This window comes from Hemicordylus capensis, chromosome 2 (assembly GCF_027244095.1).
Source record: "Hemicordylus capensis ecotype Gifberg chromosome 2, rHemCap1.1.pri, whole genome shotgun sequence".
NCBI lineage: Eukaryota > Metazoa > Chordata > Lepidosauria > Squamata > Cordylidae > Hemicordylus > Hemicordylus capensis.
In genome coordinates this window covers 326,521,033-326,547,347 of record NC_069658.1, presented here as the reverse complement: position 1 = coordinate 326,547,347, position 26,315 = coordinate 326,521,033, and the positions used below count along the sequence as shown (strand labels likewise).

Below are 26,315 nucleotides of genomic sequence, written 5' to 3'. Positions count from 1 at the left end.
AACCCCATCCAAAACAGGCAGATCTAACCATCTCTCTGGTCCCAGCCCCCCTCCACGTTCAGAAACTCCATCTTATTTGGATTCAACTTCAGTTTGTTATTCTTCATCCAGCCTGTTACCACCTCCAGGGAGGCATTTAGGGAAGATATGCCATTTCCAGATGAAGTCGACATGGAGAAGTAGATCTGGGTTTCATCAGCATATTGATAACACCCTGCACCAAATCCCCTGATGATCTCTCCTAGTGGTTTCATGTAGATGTTAAAGAGCATTGGAGACAGTATGGAGCTTTGTGGAACTCCACACTTTAGTTCTCAGAACAACAACAGTCTCCAAGTGATACCATTAGGAATCTACCAGAGAGGTAGGAATGGAACCACTGTAAAATAGTGCCACCCAATTCCACCTCCTTCACGCGGTCCAGAAGGATACCATGGTCGATGGTATCAAAAGCTGCAGAAAGATCCAAAAGGATCAGCAGAGTCACACTCCCTCTGTCGATAGCCAGTTGAAGATCATCCATCAGGTCAACCAAGGCTGCCTCAACCCCATAGCTCATACGGAAGCCAGTTTGAAATGGGTCTACATAATCTGCATCATCCAAAACTGCCTGGAGCTGAGAGGCCACCACCTGCTCAATCACCTTGCACAACCATGGTTGTCCTTGACAGCTGACCAAAATTTATAGTTACCATGAATCCTGCCCTTTCTACAATGTGGAGACATCTGGAAGCCATGAGACTGCTTGCTGTTTCCATGTGTGTCCAAAGCTTAGAATGAGGTTGGAGATGAGCCCCCAACCACTTTGGGCTAGAGCAGGTGCCACTTTCTATTAGCAAACTGGTGCGCGCATGAACCTATGGACATAAAGTCATTGTGATTTCTGCCTTCTTAGCAGCTGCAGCTAATGAACTGAAGAGGGAGCAGGGGGAATAATAAAATCACATCATGGCAGTGCATTTTGTTTTACTACACATTCCCTTCCTCCTCTGTCCCAGATAAGCAGGGCTGCTCTTTTCAGTGGCAGCCATGTGACACCAGTGAAATCTAGTTTTGACCTGAAAGTGCCTTGAATTTTAATCAATCCTGGAGCCTTTTAGGACATTACAACAACAACAACAACAATAACTCTGTGTTTAAGAAATTCTGAAAAACAATAGTTGATATTCAGATTATAATTCAATTAATTTATTTTTCTATTGATTTTTAAATTGTGATTTAAATCTCAATCCTAAACGTTTGCACAGGCATATCTGTTTATAATTCCGGAACTAGGTCCCTGCAAAGCTGGTGGAACGTCACGTGTTGTGATATTCTGGGCTAGAGAATTAGTACACCCTATCCTTAACACTTATTTTCTTGTGTAGCAAGTCTTAAAATCCAATGATTGGTAATTAACTAATATATTATTTGCTACTTCTGCTTCCATACTTTTTTGCATATTTTTATGTGCCTAACTAGATACACGTAATTAGGGTTGGAAGAAATCCCAGATACCTAATCATCAAAGCACCTAGGAACTTAATATTGGTGCTAAAGATTTTGAAATTTTTTTCTGCCTTCTTGGTAGATGGTAAGCCTGTAGGCTTGGATTGCTGTGGGTTTTTTTATTTCTTTCAATGTGCTTAGTACACATTAAGTACTCTTGAAATAATAAATGGTGATGATGCCTAGAAAGTTGATGCTAGCTTCTAAAATACTTGATCTTGGCATGAAGGGATTTTACTGCTCATGATGTCTTTGGGGTGTGTGTGTGTGTGTGTGTGTGTGTGTGTGTGTGTGTGTGTGTGTTTTGAAAGTTCAGGCTTGGCCTCTTATGTGGAAGAAGCAAGCTGAAGCACTCAGACTTCTGTCTGTGTCCACTGGATACTTAAGGCTGACCTATGGAAGAACACAATTCCTCTTTTGCTGTCCTCCACTCCACTCCATTCTGTGTCCCTGTGAGCCTTCCTTAACCACCTCCTTCAGGCCATGCAGGCCTGATAGAGCAATCCTGAGAATCCCAGGTTCTTTGAGCCTGCTCCTTCCTGCTCCTGGAGGAACAATGCTCCTGTGTCTTTCCACCCAGTGGATGCTCCCTTTTGCTGCCCTGCCAGCTCTGTGAAGCCCAGAACATCTGGGCTTCACAGGTGTCTGAGCAACCTCATATCTTCACAATAATATATTTCCCCATTTTTAGTGTAATCTGTGTTTTTAAATTAGTGCAAGTCCTTGAGATGATGCAGTTTAAGCCAGTGTAAAAGTACTTATAGAAATATGGTTTTGGCACACAGTGTGGTGGATCTATAGTAAGTGGTATGATATAATTAAATCTGTGTAATATTCTTGCAGAGGAGAAGCACTTCATTACCTTTTTAATGGTATCTGGCAAACTGGAGGCAAGTAATCTAGATTTCAAATTGCTTTTTTACAGTGTATTAGGACCAGTCAATGGTTACAAGAATACTTATAATAAAAACAAAGTTTAATACCAAATTCCTATATAATTACTGGAATAAGTAAGCATAGCATAGTTCAAATTGGATGGTTTTTTTCTCATGTTCAAGGTGAGTATAGAAGAGTTGCAACTAACAGTCAACCTACCTGATTGTTAGTTGCATAGCAAGGGGTAAGAGGATCTTCCTCTTTTCAAGAACATTTTTTAAAATTACCTTTCAGTTTCTAACAAATTGTTTTTAGTTCAGTGCTCTGTTTTGCATGCTTACACTGGATGTACATTTGATGAAGAAGAGTAAACTGACTTGAATTGGTAACACAGTACACCAGACCTATCTGAAACCTTCAAGATTCTGTACTTCTGGACCATTTCAGTGCTGCCCTGTTCCTGCCATAGATACAGGTGAACTGAAGGCAGCAGAAAACCACATTCCTATTTCTAAGGAAGTGATACAAGGGGGAAAGCACTCCTCTCTATCTGGAAACTGGTCTGAGAGAATCATGGGGACCCATGTGACCATCATCTCCAAATATAATGAATTTCCTTCCATGAGGTAGGCGGGTCACATCAGAACATCGGAAGCTGCCATATACTGAGTCAGACCATTGGTCTATCTAGCTCAGTATTGTCTTCACAGACTGGCAGCGGCTTCTCCAAGGTTGCAGGCAGGACTCTCTCTCGTTCCCCTTCTCGTAATCAGGTTAGTAAACCTGTATATCATTTATGCAATGCTCCTGCATAGGAATAGGGAGGGAAGACGCGACCAAGAGGTTCACGGAGATGAGACAGTAAATCTCTTCTAGAAAAGTTTGTATGGTTATGTGCAAAAAGACAAGAGTATCTCTTCTAAACAGCAATGGGACAAATTGTGGAAATGGACGTCGGACGTAACCCCCCCCACCCCGATTACCTGATGTGCCTTGAAATCCCCCACCCCCGAGTTACAGTACTACCCGTATATACTTCATAACCTTGTGGGTTTCCAAATCCTTGTGTGTAAATCTTTGTAGATATACCATGTACAAACAGCCACTTTGTATATAATTGTGCTTTGGCAATGCACTGTATGCTTTGGTAGTTTGTTGGTTCAATAAAAAAATCTTGTCCTATTTTTTTTAAAAAAAATCTTGTCCTATCTTGGAGAAGCCAGAGAAGGAACTTGAAATCTTCTGCTCTTCCCAGAGCGGCTCCTTCCCCTGAGGGGAATATCTTACAGTGCTCACACTTCTAGTCTCCCTTTCATATGCAACCAGGGCAGACCTGGGCATCTCATCTAGTTTTGTAAATTGATCCTAGAAGTACTATCGATGAACCTTCTCCACTTCAGGAATGGCCTAGTGCAGGGGTTCTCCAAACTTTGGCCCCCAGATTTTGTTGTCCTTTGACCATTGAGGCTGGGGATGAGGGCAGTTGTAGTCTAGAGGCTCGAGTTTGAAGCCCTGTCCTAATGGGTTTGGCCTGTTATGCTGGTCAGAGCTAGATTGTCACAAAGCCATCTAGTTTACCAGTCTCTGACCCCGATTTTCTAGTATTTCTGTGCAGCTGAGTCTCATCAGCTGAGAATCTGGCTGCATATATACTCTGAATGTCATGGCTTGAATTTTAATCTATGTACACAGTGAACAGCATGTAGGTGCAAACTGTGATGTGTGCATAATAATGGTTAAGTAAACTGTGAAATAAAATACATGTTATAGTGTTAATAGAAATTAATAAAAGAAAAAGTGTGTACAATAACATGGTATCCATTTCTGTGGAGATGTAACAATGATAGCACCTGGAGGGTCTAAAGTAATTGGAAATAAAGTTTCAGTTATAATCTCTTGACAGAATTCTGTATTTTCTAGTGTAAATAGCTCACATTAATGCATTTTATGTAGATATCCATTTGCTTGAGATAATGGAAAGATCTTTCTCAAGGTATCTTTGTTTTTCGTGTTCTCTCTTGAAATTATTTCTGTTTTTTGTGTTTGGGTGCAAAAAATGTTAGGCTACCTAATAATCCTGTTTATTATGTTGTAAAATTGTTTCTCATAATGTAAAACACTTCCATTGCTGATGCAGTTACTCATTTAAACAGAAAGCAGTAGTAGTCTGAAGCATTGGTTCCTATTTGAAATTAGTTCGCCATCTCAATCATTTTGCAAATCAGTATTAATTAAGACTAATATTTATCCGTAGTCATGTCAACACTTTATTCCAAATTGATGTACATGTTATCTATTCCAAATCCATTTACTGTAGGTTTCTTACGCTGAATCAGAGAGTAGGAAAAAGGGCAATTTGTGGCTGGAATCCTATGCACACTTTTAAAAGTAAGCACCTGCCTTCCCCACGGCACCTCCAGACATGGGTGTACAGTTAAGAAGACAAAGGAAGACAAATGTCTCCTGGCCCACAGCCTCTGAGGGGCCCCCAAGGCCAGTCCTTGCCCTCTCTCCACAGACAGGGCTGGTGGAGGGGAGGGAAGGCAGGAAGGGAAGAGGCGCGCATGCCGGAGATGAGTGTGGAGGCAGGAGTTTCCGTCCTGGAGACTTTGTTGTCTCTCTTTCTGTTTGTCTTCTCCTCCCTTCTCCTTTGAAAATAGGTGAATGAGGTAAGGCAGAAGCCTTGTGCAGGGTGCTGTGTGCCGGTGTCGCCAGGCCATGGCTTGCCTTGCTCTTCCCTCTGTGCTTGCTCGGGCGCCTTGCAGGCTGGGAAAGAAAGTCCAGGCTCCTGCGCAAACTGAAGAAGGAAGGATGATGGAGAAGCAGGAGGAGGAGGCGGAATTCACACTTTAAAAAAAAAATTCTACATGTCCTTGTGGAGGAGGGAAACCTCTTGCCTCCTTCCCTTCAATCACCCCCAAGGGCTCCTCCTCCCTCCCGCACCTCCTTTTCTTGATAGCAACATCATTCCTCTCCTTCCTCCTCCCCCCTCCAGGTGTCTTTCTTCCCCAGGGTTTCTCCATCCCATCCCGACCCCTCTTCGCTGCTGCTGCTGCTGCTTTCCCCGCTCTTTCTCTCCCCCATCCCCGAGGCAGGCAGAGCTGGCACAAGGATATCATTGCTTCAGGCAGCTGATGGCACTAAGTGTTTTTATGTGTGTGTAATGATAATTATAAGCTCATAAGAAGATGCAGGCTACTCTGTGTTTACATTCGCTCCCCCCGCCACTCGCCCCTGCTTCCAAGTAAATTATAGTTGTAAGAGATTTGGGATACATGAACCTGAGAGATGGTTTAGATCTGCCTATGCTAGGTGGGGCTACACTCCCCTTGAAAGATTAGGTACATAGCTTGGGAGTGCTCCTAGATCCAAAACTCTTTCTGGTCTCTCAGGTTAAGGCAATGGCCAGCGGTGCTTTTTATCAGCTTTAGCTGATACGGCAACTACACCAATTTCTGGAGGAAAATGACCTTAAAACAGTGGTACATATGCTGTTAACCTCCAGACTTGACTACGGTAATGCATTCTGCATGGGGCTGCCTTTGTACATAGTCCAGAAACTACATTTGATACAGAATGTGGCAGCCACACTGTTCTCCCAGATAACTTGAAGGGACCATATAAAACAGATTTTAAAAGAACTGTATTGGCTGCCGATATGCTTCTGAGCAAACTACAAAGTGTTGTTTATTACCTATTCAGCCCCAGACGGCTTGGGCTTGGTTAAGAGAGTGCCTCCTTTGTCATGAACCCTGCTGTCTATTAAGATCAACCCTGCTGCCTATTATGGCTACCACTGGCTTGTTTTGTGGCTATTTGAGACCAGACCTTCTTTGTGGCTGCCCTGGGGCTTTGAAATGTACTCCCTGTGAAAATCAGAGTTTCTCCGTCTATGGCTGTATTTCAAAAGACCCTTAAAATGCACCTGTTTTCTCAGGCTCTTAATTAATTTTAATTGATTTTATATCATCATTCTTTCAGACATTTTATCCTGTTTTAATATTGTATTTTAGCTTATGTACACTGCCTAGGGATGCAGTGTACATAAATCAGGTGTATCACATGTCAGGTGATATAGAAATATGATAAATAAATAGATATATAAATAGGGTGGGGAAAGTGGACTTGACATGGGGCTACCATTTTTGTGTCAGGCCTGGGTTGCTTATAGCATATTTCACTTAAATAATCCCTGGAAATAATATGATGAGAACAGCATATGCAAACTGAAGGCCTGATTAGGTATGATCCAGAAGTTATGTGACTGGAAGCCCTGACATTTTCTTCTTGAAAAGGGAGCTGGAAACCCAGTTTGGATCAGGGCCACAGCATGGGGAAAGGGTCCCCATGCTGGGGCCCAAATGAAACTGCTGTTAACTGTGGTTTTCTCCTCCATGGCTAATAGCAGCTTTGGGGACAATTTAAGTTGGGAAATTGACTTGGGGCAAAAGGTAACTTCCCCCCTCCCCCCACGTGCTGTGACCCTAATTGAAATCAGAGGGTCCTGCAGGGTCCTCTTTTTTTCTTTTTGCAAAAGAAAAATGCATAAGGCACTCCAGATGTGGACGTTACATATTATGTATAGTGTGTTTCTAAAGTCATCTACGTGAATGGTGAGAAACTGTACAATTGATGTATTGTTTGTTAAACGTCCTGAAAACCCCCTGGCCTCTGTCTATACCAAATCCATGTCTTAAGGCAGTTAAACATTTTGTGCCTTTGTGCACAGCCAACCACTGTGTGTCTGAAGGCCGCTCTAGGTGACGTTCCTGCCTGGATATAACTTCCTTATAGGAAAATTGTATGTACTTTGGAATATGTGAAAAATGGACATTGGCCTTTTTTACCCCATGCATAGCTTGGCAGGAACCCAGAACCCAGCTTCCTGCCACACATGGAAACCATGAACAGATGGTTAATAATATGTGGTTAATAATATGATTAATAATATGTGCATTATCGTGCTTGATGGTATATACAGTAATAGTTGTATGAAATAATAGTTGTATGAAAAATCCTCTGGTGTGAAGTCATCTTGTCAGAAGCAACTTCCGGTGTGGCAGTGCATACAAGGTATTTCAAAAAGTTGAGACTCCATTCTGTGTGTATGTGGACATGTATCCGTGCTCACTGAGCAAAGAGGAATCATTCAAAGTGGCAGCTCTTATATTTAGCAGGGGGAGAGCAACTGCCCCTATCCAACCCCAGCCCAACGTTTTTCCAGTGTCTGTTGTGGTGTCTACCTTGTGTTTGTTTTCAGATTGTTAGCCCTTTTGGGACAGGGAATCATCTTATTTTCTTTTCCATGTAAACCTTTTTTAGAAAAGTGCTATATAAATATAAATAATAAGCCACATGACAGGTCTTTTGGGACTCACTGTCTTAGAGACAGAACGTATACATTCCAGAACATGAGGCTTGCTATTTTATGTTGGTTCACAGCTGTGGGCTCAATGTGACAACTTTATTATTTGTTCCAAGGTTTTGTTGCTTTGGGCAGGGGCATAGCTAGCCCACCGGCAGCCTGTGTGCGGCTGCGGCGGGCGCCCCGATAGCCCCGCCCCCTGCGTCTGACGTCAGACGCAGGGGATAGCCATGCCCCCCGCGTCTGCCGTCAGATGTGGGGTGTGTGGTCTGGCTCCCGAACGGAGCCTTGAGGCTCCGTTCGGGAGAAGCAGCTTAACTGCCGAAGGGGCCACGCGGCCCCTTCGGCAGTTAAACAAAGGCTGGTGCTGCGTTGCGAATGCAGCACCAGTCTTAGCTCCTGAAGGGGCCAGGCGGCTCCTTCAGGAGCTAGTTAGGCTGGCGCTGCGTTCGCAGCACCAGCCAGAAGCGACTCTTCCCTGCCTTTGCAGGGAAGAGCTGCTCCTGGCTGGTGCTGCGAACGCAGCACCAGCCTTTGTTTAGCTCTTGAAGGGGCTGCGCGGCCCCCGCTCGGGAGCTAAACTCCCGTCCCCGCGTCTGATGTCCCTGCGTCTGATGATTGGGCGCGGCTCGGGTTCTTTGAACCCGTTTGCGCAATTATAGCTACGCCCCTGGCTTTGGGTTTCTCCCCTAGGCACCTTTAAAGCATGTTAGGAGGCCATGTGATTCTGCTCCTTTCTTTTTCCTTACCTCACCTCTAGCCATGGATAAGCACAAATGCTCAAGCATAACTACCCGTATTCATTGCACTGGGGTTGGACATATCAATCTTTATTACGGTCATAGACCAGCATAAAGTATAAGGGTGATTACATGTTAAAAGTGAGAGTAGATAAAGTGATTACGTATAAAATGGTACATATTAATACTATAAGGACTAAAAATACTGAAAAATAGTAGATAATACACCAAAAGCATGAGGGCCTAAAAGCCTGAGAAATAGTAAAAGTCATAAAAATGCATGAAAGGCATTAAAAAGGCATTTTAGAAGGGGGGGGCATAAAATGGATGTAATAAAGTTAAAAGACATGAGAAGACAGAAATATATAAAAGCCTGAGTAATAAAACTGGAAAACAGCCAGATTAAAGGTTATAAGGAAGAGTAAAAAGGGAGGCACATGAGCAATTGCAGAGCCTGCCCAGAGTCACTGAGGGTCAGATTAAGGCTGATAGGACTCACTGCCTGTCATCTGCCAACGAATGCTGATCTCAGCCGCACAGTACCTGGCAGCGCTATATGTGATGGCAGGCTTAGAGTCCGAGAGTAGCAAGGAGCTGCAGGCTGGTAGCTAGCCTAAAAATTTTGGGGTGAAATCACAAGGGGGGGAGGGTCAGGTTATTTGGCAACAGCCGAAGAGCCAAGGCTGCCTGCCTATCCCCTTTGCAGAGCATCAGCCATGCCTGTGTACATACTATACATACAGTCAGTCTCTCTCTCTCTCTCTCTGAGCCCCAGACAAGAGACACACATCCCATCCCCCTAGCCTCTCTCTTTGCTTTGCTAGCAGCAACCTGCTACCAGGAGCCATCATGGGGGAGGACAGACATAGGCACATACTGACACATACCTATTCATACTATCTGCCTCACCTGTAAACAGCCCCCCCATGCATACTAACTTAGTATCAATCAAGTCAAGAAAACAGATCGTCATATGTACCAAGACAGACACTTGCCTGATATTATTATTATTATTATTTATTTAAAAACCTATTTTAATACCGCTCAAAACTTGCGTCTCTGGGCAGTTTACAACAAAAAATAATAGAAAAGTTAAAACATTAGTTAAAACAAATAAATGACAAAAAAAATATTAAAACCTTTGTTAAAATACAGTAAATGACAGAAAACATTAAGACACAGATTACACATACACAGAGGTTATCCTTTGCAAGGACAGCCTCAGTTCTGTGTCCCCATCACACTGCAGAACCAGTTAATGGTTCACTTTTGAAAATAAAAGGAGCAAGATTGCAAATGTGACTGCTCAAAATTTTTAATAAGCCAATGGGCACTATTACCATTCTCCTCTACTCTAAACTCCCGACCACGGCTGCCCCCTCTTTCTCGTCTGCTGGAACTTCCCTGTCCATGGCTCATTTCTCTGTCCCCTCACTTCTCTCTGTTCTTTTTGTTTTCTGAACTCTCTTTTCCAAGACTTTTTCCCCCCTCCCACTAAGTTGTGTCTGAATTTTGTTCCAGCAAGATATTGATTGCCCAGCTGAAGGGGAGGACTAGAGATTAGTCCTCTCTCTCCTCCTCCGTGTTCTGCTGCTCTGTGCTGAGCTGCAGAGCCTCTCTCCTGCCGTCTCTCAACACCTTAAGCCAGCCTCGCTCACACTGGCTCTTTGAGCAGGCGCATGAGTGGGAGAAGACAAAAGCACAGCCTAGCAGCCACTTGCTCACTCGGTGGGAATGGGAGGAGGAGGAGCGGCTGGAGTGCTGGCACAGCAAGCTGTGAGCTATTCTCCTTCCTCCTCAGCTGAGTTCCTGGTGGCCGCTGGGGAGGAAGAAGAATTTGGGGGGGGAGGCAGGTGCACTCCATGCCACCATCTGGCTATGGGTCTGAGGAGCTGAAGAATTGGCTTGGATGGTTTATATACTTGCTTAGCAATGGAAGGATGTGGGAGGCACGAATGTCTCTATAGAACAAGCACTAGAGGAGAACATGCTCAGTAGTTTCGATATGCCCTAGGTCACAGGGGCATAGAGGTCTGCAAATAAGGTCCTTCTATAAAGGCCTTCTAGCACTGCTGAAGGGAGGCCATGACAGCGAGCTAAAGTAAATGCCCTTCTGTGCGTTGGGTGAGGTATGCTGCTGGAGAAGCAGAATATCTACGCCCGTCACTGGTATGAAATTTTGGGACCCTGCTGAGATCGGTTTGGCACTCACTGTCTATAAAGTGCTGCTTGATGATTGCTTTTGCCTGATCGTAGCCCATGCTGAGCAAGGTCATGGGGGAAAGGCCCAGAGTAGCTATCTTAGTTGTCTGAATCCAGCTAGACTGGTAATCATCGTGTACGGCTAGGGAGGCAAGACCAATTGGGCAAAAGGATAGTCTGAGCCGATAATAGAGAATGGCCATCCACACCCTAGCCTCCAGCTTGATCAGGCCTGTCTCCAGGTGCAGAGTGGCATCGGAGACATATCTCGATACTTAGAGTGCTGCCCTCAGGAATTTAGATTGTACAAGTTCCAGAGTCGCAATGTTGGGGAAGGGGCCCAGTTGAGCACCATAGAGGAGCTGAGCTAGTGACTTGGCTGTGAATAGTTCAAGAGCCGCAGGTACATAATGGTAGCCGTGGGTACATAACTCTTGTCAGCAGGAATTTGAGAATGGCAGAGGAGCTTCTCTGTACATTTAAAGCGACGTGTCCTCCATGAGCTTTCCTGGAGCTGACAGAATGAAAAACTACTCCCAAGTATTTGAAGTATGCAACTTGCTTAATCTTATGCCCCTCAGTCCACCAAGAGTGGATCTTGGGCCTCCTGCAAAGGCCTTAAGTTTAGTTTTGTGATAGCTGATTTACAGGCAAGTCCTCCCTGCATTGCAGCATCAGGGCCCTCAGTGCTTTTCTAAGGCCAATGGGGGTCCTTGAGAGGATGGCTGCATCATCTGCATATAACAGAATGGCAATGTATCTTCCAGCAAGCTTTGGAGGTTGGAAGGGGTTGGTCATATGTTTTATTGACATACACAGTTTAATCCTATGCATATTTATTCAGAAGAAAGGGCCAGTATGTTTAGTGGGGCTTACTTCCAGATATGTGTGCATAGGATTGCTGCTTTAGAGAGTGTCAGATCTGGTTCCAAAATTACCTGTGCAGTGTGATTGCCATTCCTCTGTAGTCAACCCACACTGGTAACATATAAGGTTCTGGATCATGTGAGTTGTCAAGATCACATAGATTTGTCCTACTCCAGCATCCTGCCCTCATCCATCAAGGCTTCTGAACAGATGTGGAAAATACACATATGATATTGTCAATGTCAACTCATGTTCAAATGTTGCCAGTGCAACTTCAGGGAATGGCAGCCATGCAATAAATGTAGACTTGAATTAGTCCTCATTGTGACAAAAAATTGAGCCTCAGGACTAAATATATCTGAGCTATGAGAGTTGCTATCTCTTGTCACAAACACATTTAATGATAGGATTATGGAAGATATGTTTAAAACTAGTTATATATTCTTTTGTAAATATATGCTTGAATTTATTCTATTCTGTTTTGGAAGTTATTTGCGAAGAAGCCAGCCCATTTGACTTGCAGAATTGAACAATGAATGAGCAATATAGGTTTTTCTGTCTCTGATTAATAGGGAATTTATTCATATCACTTGGACAAAAATCCACAAAGTGGATTGGTGCTTTACACGAAAGAACATGAAAATTGCAATATGGTATTCCAGGGCTTGAATTTCAAAAGACCAGGACTGTGTTTGCTCCTGTCCTAATAAGAGGAAAGTGAGTGGGTGGGAACAATGGTATTCTTTAAATGTACTTTTGAATGTAGATATTCTGCATCCAGACAAAGATCTGAAAACCCCAAATATATATCTGGTATGTGGTATTTCTGGTTGGCATATTCTCCAGTGAGGGAAGCAGTGAATGGCGATATATGTGCATGCTTGTGTGCTAAAGCAGAGATGTTTCTGCAGTTGTTCCCAACTACACCGTTGACCTATTTTTTCAATTTGACATAGAAGCTCCAGAGCTCTATTTTAAATGCCTTTCCATTTTTGGCAAAATGGAAAACTGCTTTTTAAACTGGATTATCTGCCCATACTTTGGCCATTTTGTACCTTAGAAGCAGCATAATGTGGTTGAGATTTGTCTCCTCCTGGTATGATGAGAATTCCTCTGTTGCAAGGGGACCTTAAAGTGGCATTGAGGATAAATATACAGCCTTTTCCAATAGTGACAGTCTATTTGGCTGGAATAGTGTGTTCCTGATTTTCTACTAGTTGACATATAGTCTCTCTCTTCATCCCCACCCCTTTGAGATAGAAAGCCTGAAGATAAAAGATAGAGCAGGCTGGCTTCTAGCTGCCTTGACTTCAAACACATTTTGGACTTTGCCAGGGTGAGAAAATTAGGACCCGTGAAAGGGCCTTTTCGGTTGCTGCCCCGCTCCTTTGGAACTCTCTCCCCCTACAGATCCGGCTAGCACCTTCCTTACCGATCTTCAGATTGCTATTGAAGACTTTTCTTTTTTGCCAGGACTTTGCCCTGTAGTTCATTTTCCTGTTTGTTTGTTTTTAGTTACTTTAGTTCTTTAATAATTTTTAATTATTAATGTAATGTAATTTTTAATGTTGCCTATTTGCCTGTTGTTGTACACCGCCCAGAGTCTTCGGAGTGGGCGGTATATTAAATGTCTCTAATAAACCTAACCATAAAAGATACAAAGAAGCAGCAATAGTAACAGTCATATAAAAGCCTGGGTAAAAAGCCAAGATTCCACATGCTTTCTAAAAACTGTGATTGAGACTGAGGAGCAGATGGCCATTGGGAGAGCATTCCAGAGTTTGGGGGCAACAACTGAGAAGGCCCTGTCCTGTATGCACGACAGCTGAGCCTCCCTCATTGTCGGCACCTGGAGCAGAGCCCCGCCCCCTGATGACCGTGTCAAGCGGGCAACCTTTGGGAGCAGGCAGTCCCTCAGATATCCAGGGCCCAAACTATTAAGGGTTTTAAAGGTCAAAACCAGCACCTTGAATTGGACCTGGAAGCAAATTGGCAGCCAGAAACTAACCAAATTATAATATAACCAAAACACACCAGAGCAGATGGAGAGATTTTAAATTTAACAAAGCAAAATTGGACTCTGGTTTGGATCCAAGGTTAGTGAGCAACTGCCCAACAATCTCCTGTGTGTGTGAAAAGTGTCTAAGATTTGCCAGCAGTAGCATGCATTCTCTGCAGCCTGGTTTACATGTGTGTTCAATATGTTTCAGCGCACCAAGAAGACCAGATCAATCGGACCACTCCTTTGGACAGAGAGCAGCTTCCCCCTCCCTTAAACAGACTGCTCAGGCCAGTGAAAGCACAAGAGAGACGAGGAGCCATGTGCAGACCGCTCAACAGGCTGATGGGCCAAGGAGGACACTCCAAGTGGACAGCAGGGACCAGAGATCAGGACGTTCGCCATCTGTGTCCCCTGATCGAGGCAGCACCCCTACCTCACCTTATTCTGTCCCCCAAATTGCACCCCTTCCCAGCAGCACACTCTGTCCTATATGCAAGACAACAGAACTCACCTCCTCTCCTAACCAGCCAAACTTCAACACCTGTACACAGTGTCACAACAAGGTCTGCAACCAATGTGGATTCAATCCCAACCCTCACCTGACGGAGGTTGGTAACTGGTTTTTATACATATCTGTACATACGCTTAACGTTTTCAGCAAGCTAAATGGGAACATGGCTGTTAGAAATCATTTGATTACTGTTGATGCTTGTGTATTTTGTGGATCAGGCTAGTGGCTTGAGGAAACATGGATGTTCTGTGAAAAGGAGTTCTGACATCAACTCTTGGGGATCATTCTTGACATCTGAAGCACTGGGTGAAGTAGGTGTGAGATGGGATGGGCTGAGAGTCAGTCAGAGGATGTTTAAGTGATCTTTATAATAGTGATAGTGGCCAAACTGAGGATAAGTACATACGTAAATTCTGCCGAGAGAACAAGGTAGGCAAGTCGTTTTCATCAGTTCTCATTGACTCATTGTAGCTCATTGGCTACTTTCCATAAAATGTAAGTTGTTAAAGCAGCTTCTTAGCACTCTTAAGATTGAAATGCCACCACTGACTTATATGGATTTCCTGCTAGAATTATTTCTATTTAGTCTGCAGGGTTTTTGTTGATTCTAGTCACTGGATTTAGCACATTGAAGTGATTTTACTTTAAAAAGCAGATGATTTATGATGATACCTCTTAAAAGATAAAATGAGTGAATGGCTTAGAGATGATGGAGCTGTTGCCTGCAGTTCAGAGCTGAATGTAAGATGCACAAACAGACTAAGGGTTTATCTTCATTCTATCTGAGCAGTAGCTTTGCTTCGTAAAACAATGTTCTTAAATTAATGAGCTTAAAACCACCATTTTAAGTGGTTGCCTTCAAGATGATGATGAGATGATTATTAATATACTGCCCATCCAAAAATGGCTCCGAGTGGTTCACAGTGACTTGGGCCCCAGGTACCTTAAGGACTGCCTGCTCTCAGCTGAATCTACCCACTTGACAAGGTTGGCTGGGAGGGCTCTGCTTTGCATGCCAACGTATCCTGAAGTTCATCTGTTGAACATGTGGGACAGGGCCTTCTTGGTGACTTCCCCCAAGCTGTGGAATTTGCTGTCCGATGAGATCTGCATGGTTCTCTCACTTCCAATCTTTCTGAGGCAACTGAAGAGTGCCTTTTTCATTCAGGCTTTTGGCCAGTGAGTAGCTGTCCTCTGATTTCATTTTAGTTAGTTTTTGTAGCTGTGTTTGATTTTAGCTCTATATTTTTAATGATTTATTTGTTTTAGTTAGCTTGTTGCTTTAAATTTGTTGTTCACCACCCTGGGGTCCCAGGACAAAGGGTGGTATATAAGTGTAAATAATAACTGCTAAATGTTTATGTACCACTTTCCCCACAAAAATGTTAATGCATAACCAATACTTCCCCTGAAGCTCACAGTGGCTGGTGATCTGCCTCGGAAGGGAGTGGCACCAGAGGTGGATGTCCACTTCAGGGAGCAGCAAGCAAGGATCAGCCTCATTTCAACCTCTGGTATACTTATTGTGAGAGAGTAGGCTGCGATTTGAGAGTTCTGAGATTTTGTCTGCTTAACTTATGCCTCTGAATTGCTGACAGAAATTGAGGAAAGTTGATGGGGAGGGCCACCCCCTTTTAAAAATCCTTGTCCACAAAATTTAAAATAAGACCCCACTGAGAGAGTGGGATCTTGCCCCAGAGGCAGTATATTTTTTTTGCCTATTTTTTCTCATTAGATTGGGACTTTTGCTTGGGTGTGAGTGGTATAATATATAGCTTAGCAAATATAATTACAGGTAAGGTGAAGCAAACACAGAATAGAGTTGAGCAGACAAAAAGATATTGGTCCATTTCTGATGCTCCAGTGAGCCATAGTTTGCTGGATTGCAAACAACTCATGTGCCCTCATGCTCCGTTCCCAAGGGGTGACCCTCATGAAGCAAGGTGAAGCAATTGCCTCAAGTGGCAAATTATTAGGGCCGCATTAGGGGGACCAGGTGCCCCTGCCATCAGCACTGCAGCAGCTCTTTGGGACCAATCTGACCCTTGAAACTTTGCAAGGAGTGCCTGTCCTCACACTTCTTTCAAAGTTTGAAAGAAGCACAAGGAAAGAAGAGAAGGCTGCTGACAACCTTCCCTGCTCCCTGCACTCAGGCACACAACTCACTTGCAGTCCAGCAAACTATGGATTGTTCAATTGTCTGAACAAGGTCAATATCAGTCTGTCACTTTTCAGTATGTTGCATTTGTCCAACTACGCCAGTAATTTTATTTGTCCTTTATGAATTGCTTGTACTATCCGTAAAGTGATTGCTGCTTTTATATATTGTTGGCTCTTTTGCTCTCTCTCCCTCGCTCTCATATTATATTGTTACGTTAATTGATGTTTTGACCTTGTGATATTGACTATTCATGTTTATGTATGTGTCCGGCTACACGTCCGTCTCCTTTACCCAGCCTGGCTAGGCTTATCGGGTCTGGCCTCAGAGCAAGGACAGGGAGGGGGTTGAGCATCACCCTATGCCTCCTCTGTCCCAGGCTGCTTGCTCCTTGTGACTGCCCCCTCCAGGGGCACCTGACACTCTCCACCAGCAAGCCTCTCCTCTCTGGCCGGCTCCTTATATGCCTCCTTACAGGCTATGCATCACCTGCCCCCAATTACGGGGCCAACACCCTTCTTTATTACCTGTAACTGACCACCCTTTACAGCTGTTGCCAATGCCTCTCCCCCTCCTCCTGCTCAGACGCCTCCTCTTCAGCCCTATCAGGGCTCTGCTCCTCCTTCACTGGAGCTGAGTTCCTGCCCATTGGCAGTCTTTCCTCTGTCTCTTCCTGGCTGCCACCCATCCCTATTGCCTTCGGCCCTCTCACCACTCCGTCCTCAGAGGTAAGAACAGCTGGTCTTGCCAGACAGTATGTTAGCTGCCCTGCATCTTCTTTGAAGGGATAGGTGGAGTACAAACTCCAAATACTACTACTAATATGATCCAACTACACATGTGGTTTGGAGAGCCTGCAGTGGGGTTTGCAGGGAAAGTAGGCTTGACCCGCTCTCTCTGCAAACGAGCACGCAGCTTGCCCTGGGTGGCCGGACTGGCTCTGTCATGGAGCCAATAGAGACGGTGGAGATTGGGGGCCTCCTGGCCCCCGGAAGTCCCAGAATACCTCATGACTGAATCCAGATAAGTCAGAGGTAGTTATTGTGTGGGGTTGGAACTCAGGAGACTATATTTAATCTGCTGGTTATGGATGGGGTCACATTTCTTCAGAAGAAACAGATACACAGTCTGGAGGTGCTTCTGGATCCAAACCTCTCCCTGGTGTCCCAGGTTGTGGTAGTGGCAGAGGTGCTTTCTATCGGCTTCTGTCTGTTTCTTGAGCTAAATGACCTCAGAACAATGGTACATATGCTGGTAACCTCCAGACTTGACTTCTGCAATGTGCTCTATGTGGAGCTGCCTTTGTACGTAATCCGGAAACTGTAGTTGCTACAGAATGTGGCAGCCAGGTTGGTCGCTGGGTCATCTTGGAGAGACCATATTATTCCTATACCAAGAAAGCTACACTGGCTACTGATAAGTTTCCAGGCAAAATACAAGGTGCTGGTTATAATCTACAGCTTAGGCCCAGGCTATTAAGATAACTTCTTCTTTGCCATGAGCCCCACCGCCCATTGAGATCAGCTGGAGAGGTTTGTCTGCAGTTGCCACCAGCTCATCAGGGACGGGCGTTCTCTGTTGCTGCCTCAAGACTCTGGAATGTGCTCCCTGCTGAAATAAGGCCTTCCCATCTCTGACAACTTTTAAAAAGGCAGTCAAGACACATTTGTTTACCCAGGCTTACAGTTTTTCACATTGTGTTAAATTTTAAATTGTTTTAATGTGTTAATTTTCTTTTAGTTTGTCCTGTTTTATTGTAAACCACCCAGAGACATAGGTTCTGGGCAGTATATACATATGCTAAATAAATAAATATATACCATAAAATAGATAAGTGAAAAAATGACCCAGTTTTACTTTTTGCTTCATCTTTATCCATTCTCAAACATAATATCTTGAAATCATTCCTTTAAATGACTTGATTTTGAAAATTGCTTTTCATCGAGAAGTATTTCATCAGTGTTTTGATGTGCATTATAATTGGATGAAAAATGGAAAAATATTTTCTGGAATCCTTTGAAATGACCTACTCTCCAATATGGCTGCTGCTTCCCCCCCTTAAAAGTGGAAGATCAGTGAGATGCAATTTATGCTAACCATGATGCATTTTATTTCACTGGTCACTTTTATTACAACTAGTGGCATTTCCTTGACGTTTGAATAGAATAAGGAAGATAGCTCTCTGAAGATGTAAAGTTTTGGGGTGTCAAGTTTTGGTCCTCCAGATTATATTTTACTGTGAAATAAATCTATAGCTGTTACTTGTTCATGGTGATGGATCCATAGGTCTTTTCAAAAGACAACAGTTCTCTCACAGGGATATCACATTTTCTTAGCATTCTGTAAGCAATAAATTTAGCACTTCATTACAGCCTTTCCTTTTCTTATACTTCCCCCAGAAAAACATTAAATTGCCCTCTCTGTCAGGTCTGTGGCAATAAGACATCCGGCTTTACCTTCAATTGGATGTCAACTTGCAAAGCGGCTGACCTACCACAGCAGCTACCAAAGAGTGCTCAGTCATGTTCCTTAGGCCTAAGTCCTGTGACATGGATGGAAAATAGATGGGTTCCATGACCACCAGTCTTAAGCATCCAGGAATGCAAGAGTAGCAACCAACCCAAATTTGGGAGATCATTGCATTATGCCTAGATGATATTAAATTGCTTTGAATTCCAAACAAAGAGTGAGAGAGAATGCAATGGGCTGGAAACTAGAGGCAAGTTAACAGAGCCAGCATGGTGTAGTGGTTAGAGTGTTGGACTAGGAAAGGGGAGACCTGAGTTCAAATCCCCTGTCAGACGTGAAACTCACTGGGTGACTCTGGGCCAATCATGTATCTCTCAGCCTAACCTACCTCCCAGGGTTGTTGTGAAGGTACACATAACCGTGTCCACCGCTCTGGGCTTTTTGGAGGAAGAGTGGGATAGAAATGTAAATAAATAAGTAAAAATAATTTGGTAGGGTAGGGAACTTTATATATCTGTTTTTGTTTTAATTTCTAATTTTATTTTTGTGTTTAAGTCCCAAAGTGGTTTACATCACCTTCAAAATAACATGAGAAGAAAATGTTTTATTATTTTATTATTTATTCGATTTTTTATACCGCCCTTCCAAAAATGGCTCAGGGTGGTTTACACAGAGAAATAACAAATAAATAAGATGGATCCCTGTCCCCAAAGGGCTCACAATCTAAAAAGCAACATAAGATAGACACCAGCAGTAGTCACTGGAGGTACCGTGCTGGGGGTGGGTAGGGCCAGTTACTCTCCCCCTGCTAAATAAAGAGATTCACCACATTAAAAGGTGCCTCTTTGTCAAGTTAGCAGGGGTTCGAAAACAGTAACATTCAATATAATGAAAGCATAGTTAAAACTACAGAGAGGCCAGCCCAAAACACCAAGCTAAAAACTACAGGCCTCTCATCCTGTACCAAAAGTCTGATGGAACAGCCATGTTTAAACTAAGCATCAGAAGGATGGGAGAGAAGGAGAAGTGCAAGCCTCTCAGGGGAGTGAATTTCCAAAACTGGGTGTGTCTACAGAAAAAAGACCTTTGGAAGCATCAGCAGCACATGGAGCAGAGGCTCTCTAAAAGATCTGAAGAGTTGGGCCGTTTCACATGGGAGTAGATGCAAAGGCCATTGCCGCTGAGGGTGATGGGCATTGTAGTCCAACAAAATCTGGGGAACCAAGTTTGGGAGCCCTGGTTTAGGGCTTTAAAGGTAATGACCAGCACCTTGAATGCTTCCTGGATGCAAACAGGAAGCCAGTGTGGATGAGACAAGGTGGGTTAATATTCTCTCCCACCCATATGGCCCTTGACACAACTCTGAACGCAACATTTTCAACTAATTGCAGCTTTCAAATGCTTTTTAGGGGCAGCTGCACATCGAGCATGTTGACTCTGCACATAGAGTCAAGCCAGGATGGACTGATTACTTGTATATTGCAATATTTATTATGGTTTCTTCCTGCTGGTTTTAGAATGAGAACCTAGATACCTAGATATACAAGATTCTTATATGAAGGTAAGCTATTTGGACAGCTGTAAAGCAGGAAACTGCTGTACACCATTCTTCATCTAGCAGCCTTTCATTTTTGATTAAAACTGGGTGAGTTGTTTGCGGCAACATTTGCCATATGTCCGTTTCCATTTCAAAAATTATTTACATATAGTTAAAGATGCAGCACCCTAAGCATGGTTTCTATTCAACCTCCATTTATTCCACTGGAGTTTGAAATTAATGGAGTTTGTACAGCACCCGTGCTTGAATTATGCTCCTGTCCTGTTAATGCATATTTGCCTGAGTATTTTGTGTGAAATACATTTTCCAATGAAAGTTCATTATGTTTTTCCAGAGAAATGAAAGTGAATTTTTGAATGGTATTAAACAGAATTAAGAAGTTGGGGATAAATATAGGGATATATAAGCTAGAGTTAGTTAGCATCAACATAGCATCAACATATTTCATAATTTTCTCATTTTGTTTTTGATTCTGACAAGTTTGAGACCAATCAGCTTGTATAAGTCCTGTTTCCTTCCTTGCTTCTTCAGGAAATTGTAAATGAACAATTAAAAATGAGCAGAAAATGAGGCTAGTGAAAGATTGTGCACTGAATAGAATCTGGGTAATTCTATTCTAACATTTCAAGAAAGGAGAAGTTGTATTTGTAAAATGTGATCGTAAATGACGAGCTCAATTCTAAGAGCAGAATCTGAACACTGTTTACCATGTGAAACGTAGATATGGTGAAGTGCTCATTATCTTGTTCCTGCAATCAGCATCAGAAAAGGGGAGGGAGAAGGAGGGGGTGTAGCTAACTGTTGGCTCACTCCATACCTAAAACTTATATCCAGCCATCTCTCTGAGTATCAGAGCTCCTACACACAGGACATTTTTGAGCAGCCTATACCAACAAATCAGTAGGTTGGATGGGGCATACCTGTGGCTGCACCAGCGTGTCTCGAAACCTGACCTTACACCAACCAGTGGCGGCTGGTGCAGGCACCACTGGGGGTGGCGGGAGGCACCTTTACGTGTTAATTAGCAAGTGCTTACCTCCCATAGCGCCACACTTGAAGCGGTGCACCACCCAGCACCCGGGTGGGATTGGCTGCATCACTCAGCTGGCGGAGGCCATTTGTGTGACCAGCAAATGGCCTCCACACATGTGCAGAGACCAGCTGAGTGGCAGAGCCAATCCTCCGCTGCAGCAGGTGCTGGACGCCGCACCGCTGCTGAGAAGAGCTTTCTGGTGCGGTGGTATGGCAGGTAAGCCCCTACTAATTGACCCTTAAAGGGCCCTCCTGCCACCTTTACCCCTTAGCAGCACCTGCACCAGCTGCCACTGGCATCAACCCTGCAGGGATGTTGTATCAGGATCATATCAGCACATATTTTAAGATTAATATTTTAGAGCCCCAAAACAATCTTAGAATAAATATAGATGTATTGATTTAGATATAGACATGTGGATCATGTCTTTTCTTACCTTGTCACTTCAGAAGATGGGGAGAAAATAAACTATCAATATCCTGTGGGTTATGTATATATTCATGGATGTAAAGCCAAAAAAAAAAAAAAAAAGGTAAACAGTGCAGGCAGTGGTCATGAAATACATGAGGGGCAGTCTGTGACAGTTCTATGTAAAGCTCAAATGTAAGCTAAGCACAATGATAGTTCACAACCAGGCCTATCACAAACCCCGCTAGCACCTGAGGTGGCTTGGTGAGATTCCCAAACAATTGTTTCTCACCCATCCCCATGGTGCACAGTTCATCATGTACCAGTTTTTCTCCTGAGCTCTCTTAGGTCCATCTCCCCACAGTGTCCCACCCCTATGGTGTTCTACGACTGTCTTCTTCTTCTTCCCAGCCTCCCTATATCCCCCCCACCTGATCTCCCTCACCCCCTGCAACCCCCTCTGCCTCTCTTTTCCTCCCCCTCTGCTCTCCTGGGAATCCTTCTTCACACTTCTTCTTATGCTTCCTTCCCTTGGCTTTTCAATAGCCAGAGGTGGGCAGGCCACACAGGTGGGCAGGCCCAGGGCTGGACTGGGGGCACTGAGAGAGCAGAGGAATGTATGTGGGGAGGGCGCCGGGTTTTGAGCAGAATGGGTACTTAAGGGTGGGAGTATTCATTGCTGTGGAGTGCAGTGGGGCGCTGGGGCACCCTGCAGGTGGGGCGCACCAGTAATATGCCCTGTGGCCCTGTGGGCCAGTCCGAGCCTGGGCAGGCCAACAGGTCAGTGGACTAGTGTATTCCACTGCCTCAGTTGGTCCACTCCCTGAAGTGGCCATCATGTTCACAACAGTAATAATTGTTTTGATTACAGTAATCCTAGCTTTCATTAAGTTCTATAGTGGGGCAGAAATCCATTGCTTCAACTGAGGTATAAATGAATAGTATCAAATTTCTTGATACGTTCTAATGCAGCTATTTGTTGGAGCCTCCCCTTTTGAAGTTTCTTTCTTGAGGAATAGCAACTCTTTAGTCAACATCAGTGTGTCCTGGGAGACTGGAATGTTTCCCACTGATTTTTGAATGTTGCCGTTTCTGATGTCAAATGTGTATGTACTTTTTCTTTTGTGTGGATACTGATGTATTTTCATCTTGGAATGGACAGGAGGGGTAGTTACAGTTTCCAAGGATCTACTATCAGTAGAGAGATTGCTCCTTCAACCAGTGGTGGCCGGTGAATGTGGTGCAGCGGAGGGGTTGGTAGGTGGAGAGAGGTACCTTTAAAAGTAAATTAGAAGGTGCTTACTAGTGGCACCACCGCACCTGGTGGTCAGCAATACCATGCTAACCTCACAAATGGTCTCCATGCATGCACAGAGGCCAGGTGAGTGGTGGAGCTGCACCACAGCCGCGTGGGATGCCTGGTGGAGCACCACTGCTTGAGGCAGCTTGCAGGTGTGGCAGTACCACTGGTAAGCACCTTCTACTTTACTTTTAAAGATGCCTCACGCTGCCCCCCAGTGCCGCCCTCACCAGCTGCCTCTGCCTTCAACTGGTGGCAGCCTACCTTGAAGACTGATCTGGAGTCACTGCCCAGACTCAGACATGCTTTAACAAAATCCTAGCACTGTCTAACCTGAGAGTATCTGGCGTAGCACAAGCAGAGTCTGCAACACCCAGCTCTAGACAAACAGTTGATTCTTAAAACAAATGACCATACATTTTACCTGCTTTTCCAAAATATACAGTATAGACCTTTTAAGACTAGACTGAAGCCACTTCTAAGAATATGAAATTTATTAAGAAAAATAAGGGTTGCACACCATAAAGAAATTGGGGGGATGTGGGAATAAAAAATATACCAAAACCAGTAGCTAGCTAATTGAGTTTTGCCTTGGTTCAACAGTTGGGCTGGTCCCTTGCTGGGAGTGCATTATAGCATTTTCCAGTCCTTGGACCCCAGTTGGTGATGGAAAATGACAATCTTTAGGCTATTGTCTCAAATATTTATAGGAACTAAAAGGAAAAAGGCTTCCCCACTCTTCCAAGGATAAATAGCTTTTAGATCCAGTTAGAAGGCTCAGTGCATTTCTGATGCAATCCAGGAGTTTTCCCGAACAGCAGGCTTTACCTCGGGTTTTCTGCAAGGCTTTACTGCAAATTCGAAGTTGCCCAAAAGATGCAAAAGGTGGATTTTATTTTATTTTTACCCTGGGAATAAATTGGACTACACTCTAACCTGCGGTGAAAAACCTGAATTGTGTGTGAAGTGCTCCCTGATACCTCGCAGGGACTTGGGAGTAAATTTGTGAACACACACCTCATTCCAGTGGAGATGCTAATTAAAAGTTGGGTGTGAAAAACTTCCAGATCTCTGGCCAATCTTGTTTTAGGATTTTCCCTCCAAACTTGAAGGTCCTCTTTCTAAATAGGTCTTGATTTGCATAATTAATTGTGAGTCTGGAGTGGACCAGTTTTCCTATTGTGAAAAACAGGATTAAGGGTGTTCCTTGATGGCTGAATCCTCTTTGTAACAAAAGGTGAGGAATGTACTCATTCAGAGTGCTCAGTGGGGGTTGAAGTTCTAGACGCTCTTGAGCTCACACTGCAATCTGGGGCTCCTCACATATACATAAACAGCAAATCACCTGTTGGCAAGTGAACACAGAAACTAACTCCATGATATGTCTGTTGGTATTTAAGGTGCCACAAGACTCTTTGTTGTCAAGGAACAGAAGTTAACAGGGTTTAATGAAGGAACTTGTTTTATGAATGAAAATATATTTCTTTGGTTTCCATTTTTTAGATGTGTTTTATGGCAAATCTTCCTAGGACACCTCATAATTTTATTATTTTATACATCATTTATCAAATGTTCATATTACTGCTGTTCCTTTTGCTTTCTCATTGGCTGACATGTCAAGAGCTTTTTTGCTTGGACTTTCTCACTTTTTTGCATTAGGGATAAGCTCTAGTCTCTTGTGTATAGATTTGGGTATGGGCTTGGGATGTTGAAATGAAGTTGCTAATTTAAAGAATTGATAATGTTTCTATTTTATCTATATATATTTAATTTGCTTTTCTTTGTTTGAATAATCAGTGCAGTATGTAAAATATACCAAAACTATAGCCAGTGGACCCTTTTCTGTATTGTGTAGCTAGTACTATTGTATCTGGTAATCCCAGATTTATTTGTTTTTTAGAATCAAGTTTGTAGCTCTCCGATGATAATATACTTTTGAAAATGTGCCAGCAATTACTGTAAATTCTTGATAGCAGAGCTATTGTGTCTTGTTTCTCCCTTGTAGTCTCTGGTCTTCTACCCTATTGGCCCTCCAATTTTGCTGCTTCCGTTGAGAAAAAATCCAAATGAACTATGCAAACTAAGCTGTTCTTATGAGCTAGCTATCCTATGATATGAGCTATTCTATCCTAGAATGTGTTGACAGAAGTATAGTGTCCAAGCTAAAGGGAGTAATTGAACAACTCACCATTGATTAGGCCACAGCTAGGTTACTATCTTCAATTTAAGAAGGATGTTGACAAGCTAGAGAAAACTGAGTGGACTGTTGTGAAGGCTACAAAGGGTTTAAAAAGTGTGTCTTAGGAAACATCAAGGAATGAAGACTGCTCAGGCCCCAAGAAACTATGATTAAATTAGTACTTGATTACAATCTGTTTTCAAATACTTAAAAGGTGGCCGTAGAAAAGATAAAGAACAGTTGTGCTTCATTGCTACAGATCCCAGAGTAAGATTCAGAGAGTTGGAATTGTGGCCTGCAGGCTTAGATTTGGTACTAAAATTTTTTTTCTTAAACAGAAAAGTACTTGATCAAAAGAACAGGGTCCCCTGCTTGTTGCAGAACCATCTTACTTGTGTAGTTTTGAAGAGGCTGGGTTTGACCTATCCTAGCCACTTAGTGGCTCAGCGGGGAAATGTTTAACTATCAAGCAAGAGGTTGCCGGTTCAAATCCGCGCTGGTACATCTATTTTGGGCAGCAGCGATAAAGGAAGATGCTGAAAGGCATCATCCCAGACTGCGTGGGAGATGGCAATGGTAAACTCCTCCTGTATTCTACCAAAGACAGCCACAGGGCTCTGTGGTCACCAGGAGTCGAAACTGACTGACCGCACACTTTTCCTTTACTCCACCTCAAGTGATTGTCAACACTGAAGATCTTGAGAAAGATCTTTCTTTCTCTTCCTGAGAAAGATCTCCCTTGAGTTCTTTCTCAGCCTTGATTCTTTGGTTATTAGAATGCTCAAATCCTGTATTCTGGTATGTGTTGAACACAAACTGGCAAACATCTAAGTATCTAGACAAGCAATATGAGTTTTATTTAAACGGTTGCACAAGTGCATGCTCCAAGTGCTCTGTTTGCTGAGCAGTTCCTTGATGCCTGATAATTAATCATGATGCTTGAGCACGATTTTGCTAAGAAGTGCTTACAAGGTTATGAACATTCTTGACATTACTTTGCTACTTGGAATGTTGATAATTTAGGGAACTACAAATTAAGTGCAATCTTCAAGGTATTTACACCCACTCTGTATTTAATTTTGCTTTGCATGAGAGGGAGCATGTTTTTTGTTTTGTTCCCTTGCTCTCTGCTTTACCAGTTGATAAATTTGTCTATCAC

The 26,315-nt window shown here is 43.4% G+C and overlaps 1 protein-coding gene across 2 annotated transcripts in view; it reads left to right on the top strand.

Moving 5' to 3' along the window:
* The window catches only part of BSN (bassoon presynaptic cytomatrix protein), a 337,777-nt gene that overhangs the window by 22,348 nt on the left and 289,114 nt on the right, over positions 1–26,315 (top strand). For both annotated transcript variants that reach the window (XM_053295172.1, XM_053295170.1), the window contains exon 2: positions 13,749–14,148. In XM_053295172.1, the coding sequence (XP_053151147.1) occupies positions 13,749–14,148 (400 nt within the window). The remainder of the gene's footprint in view (positions 1–13,748; positions 14,149–26,315) is intronic.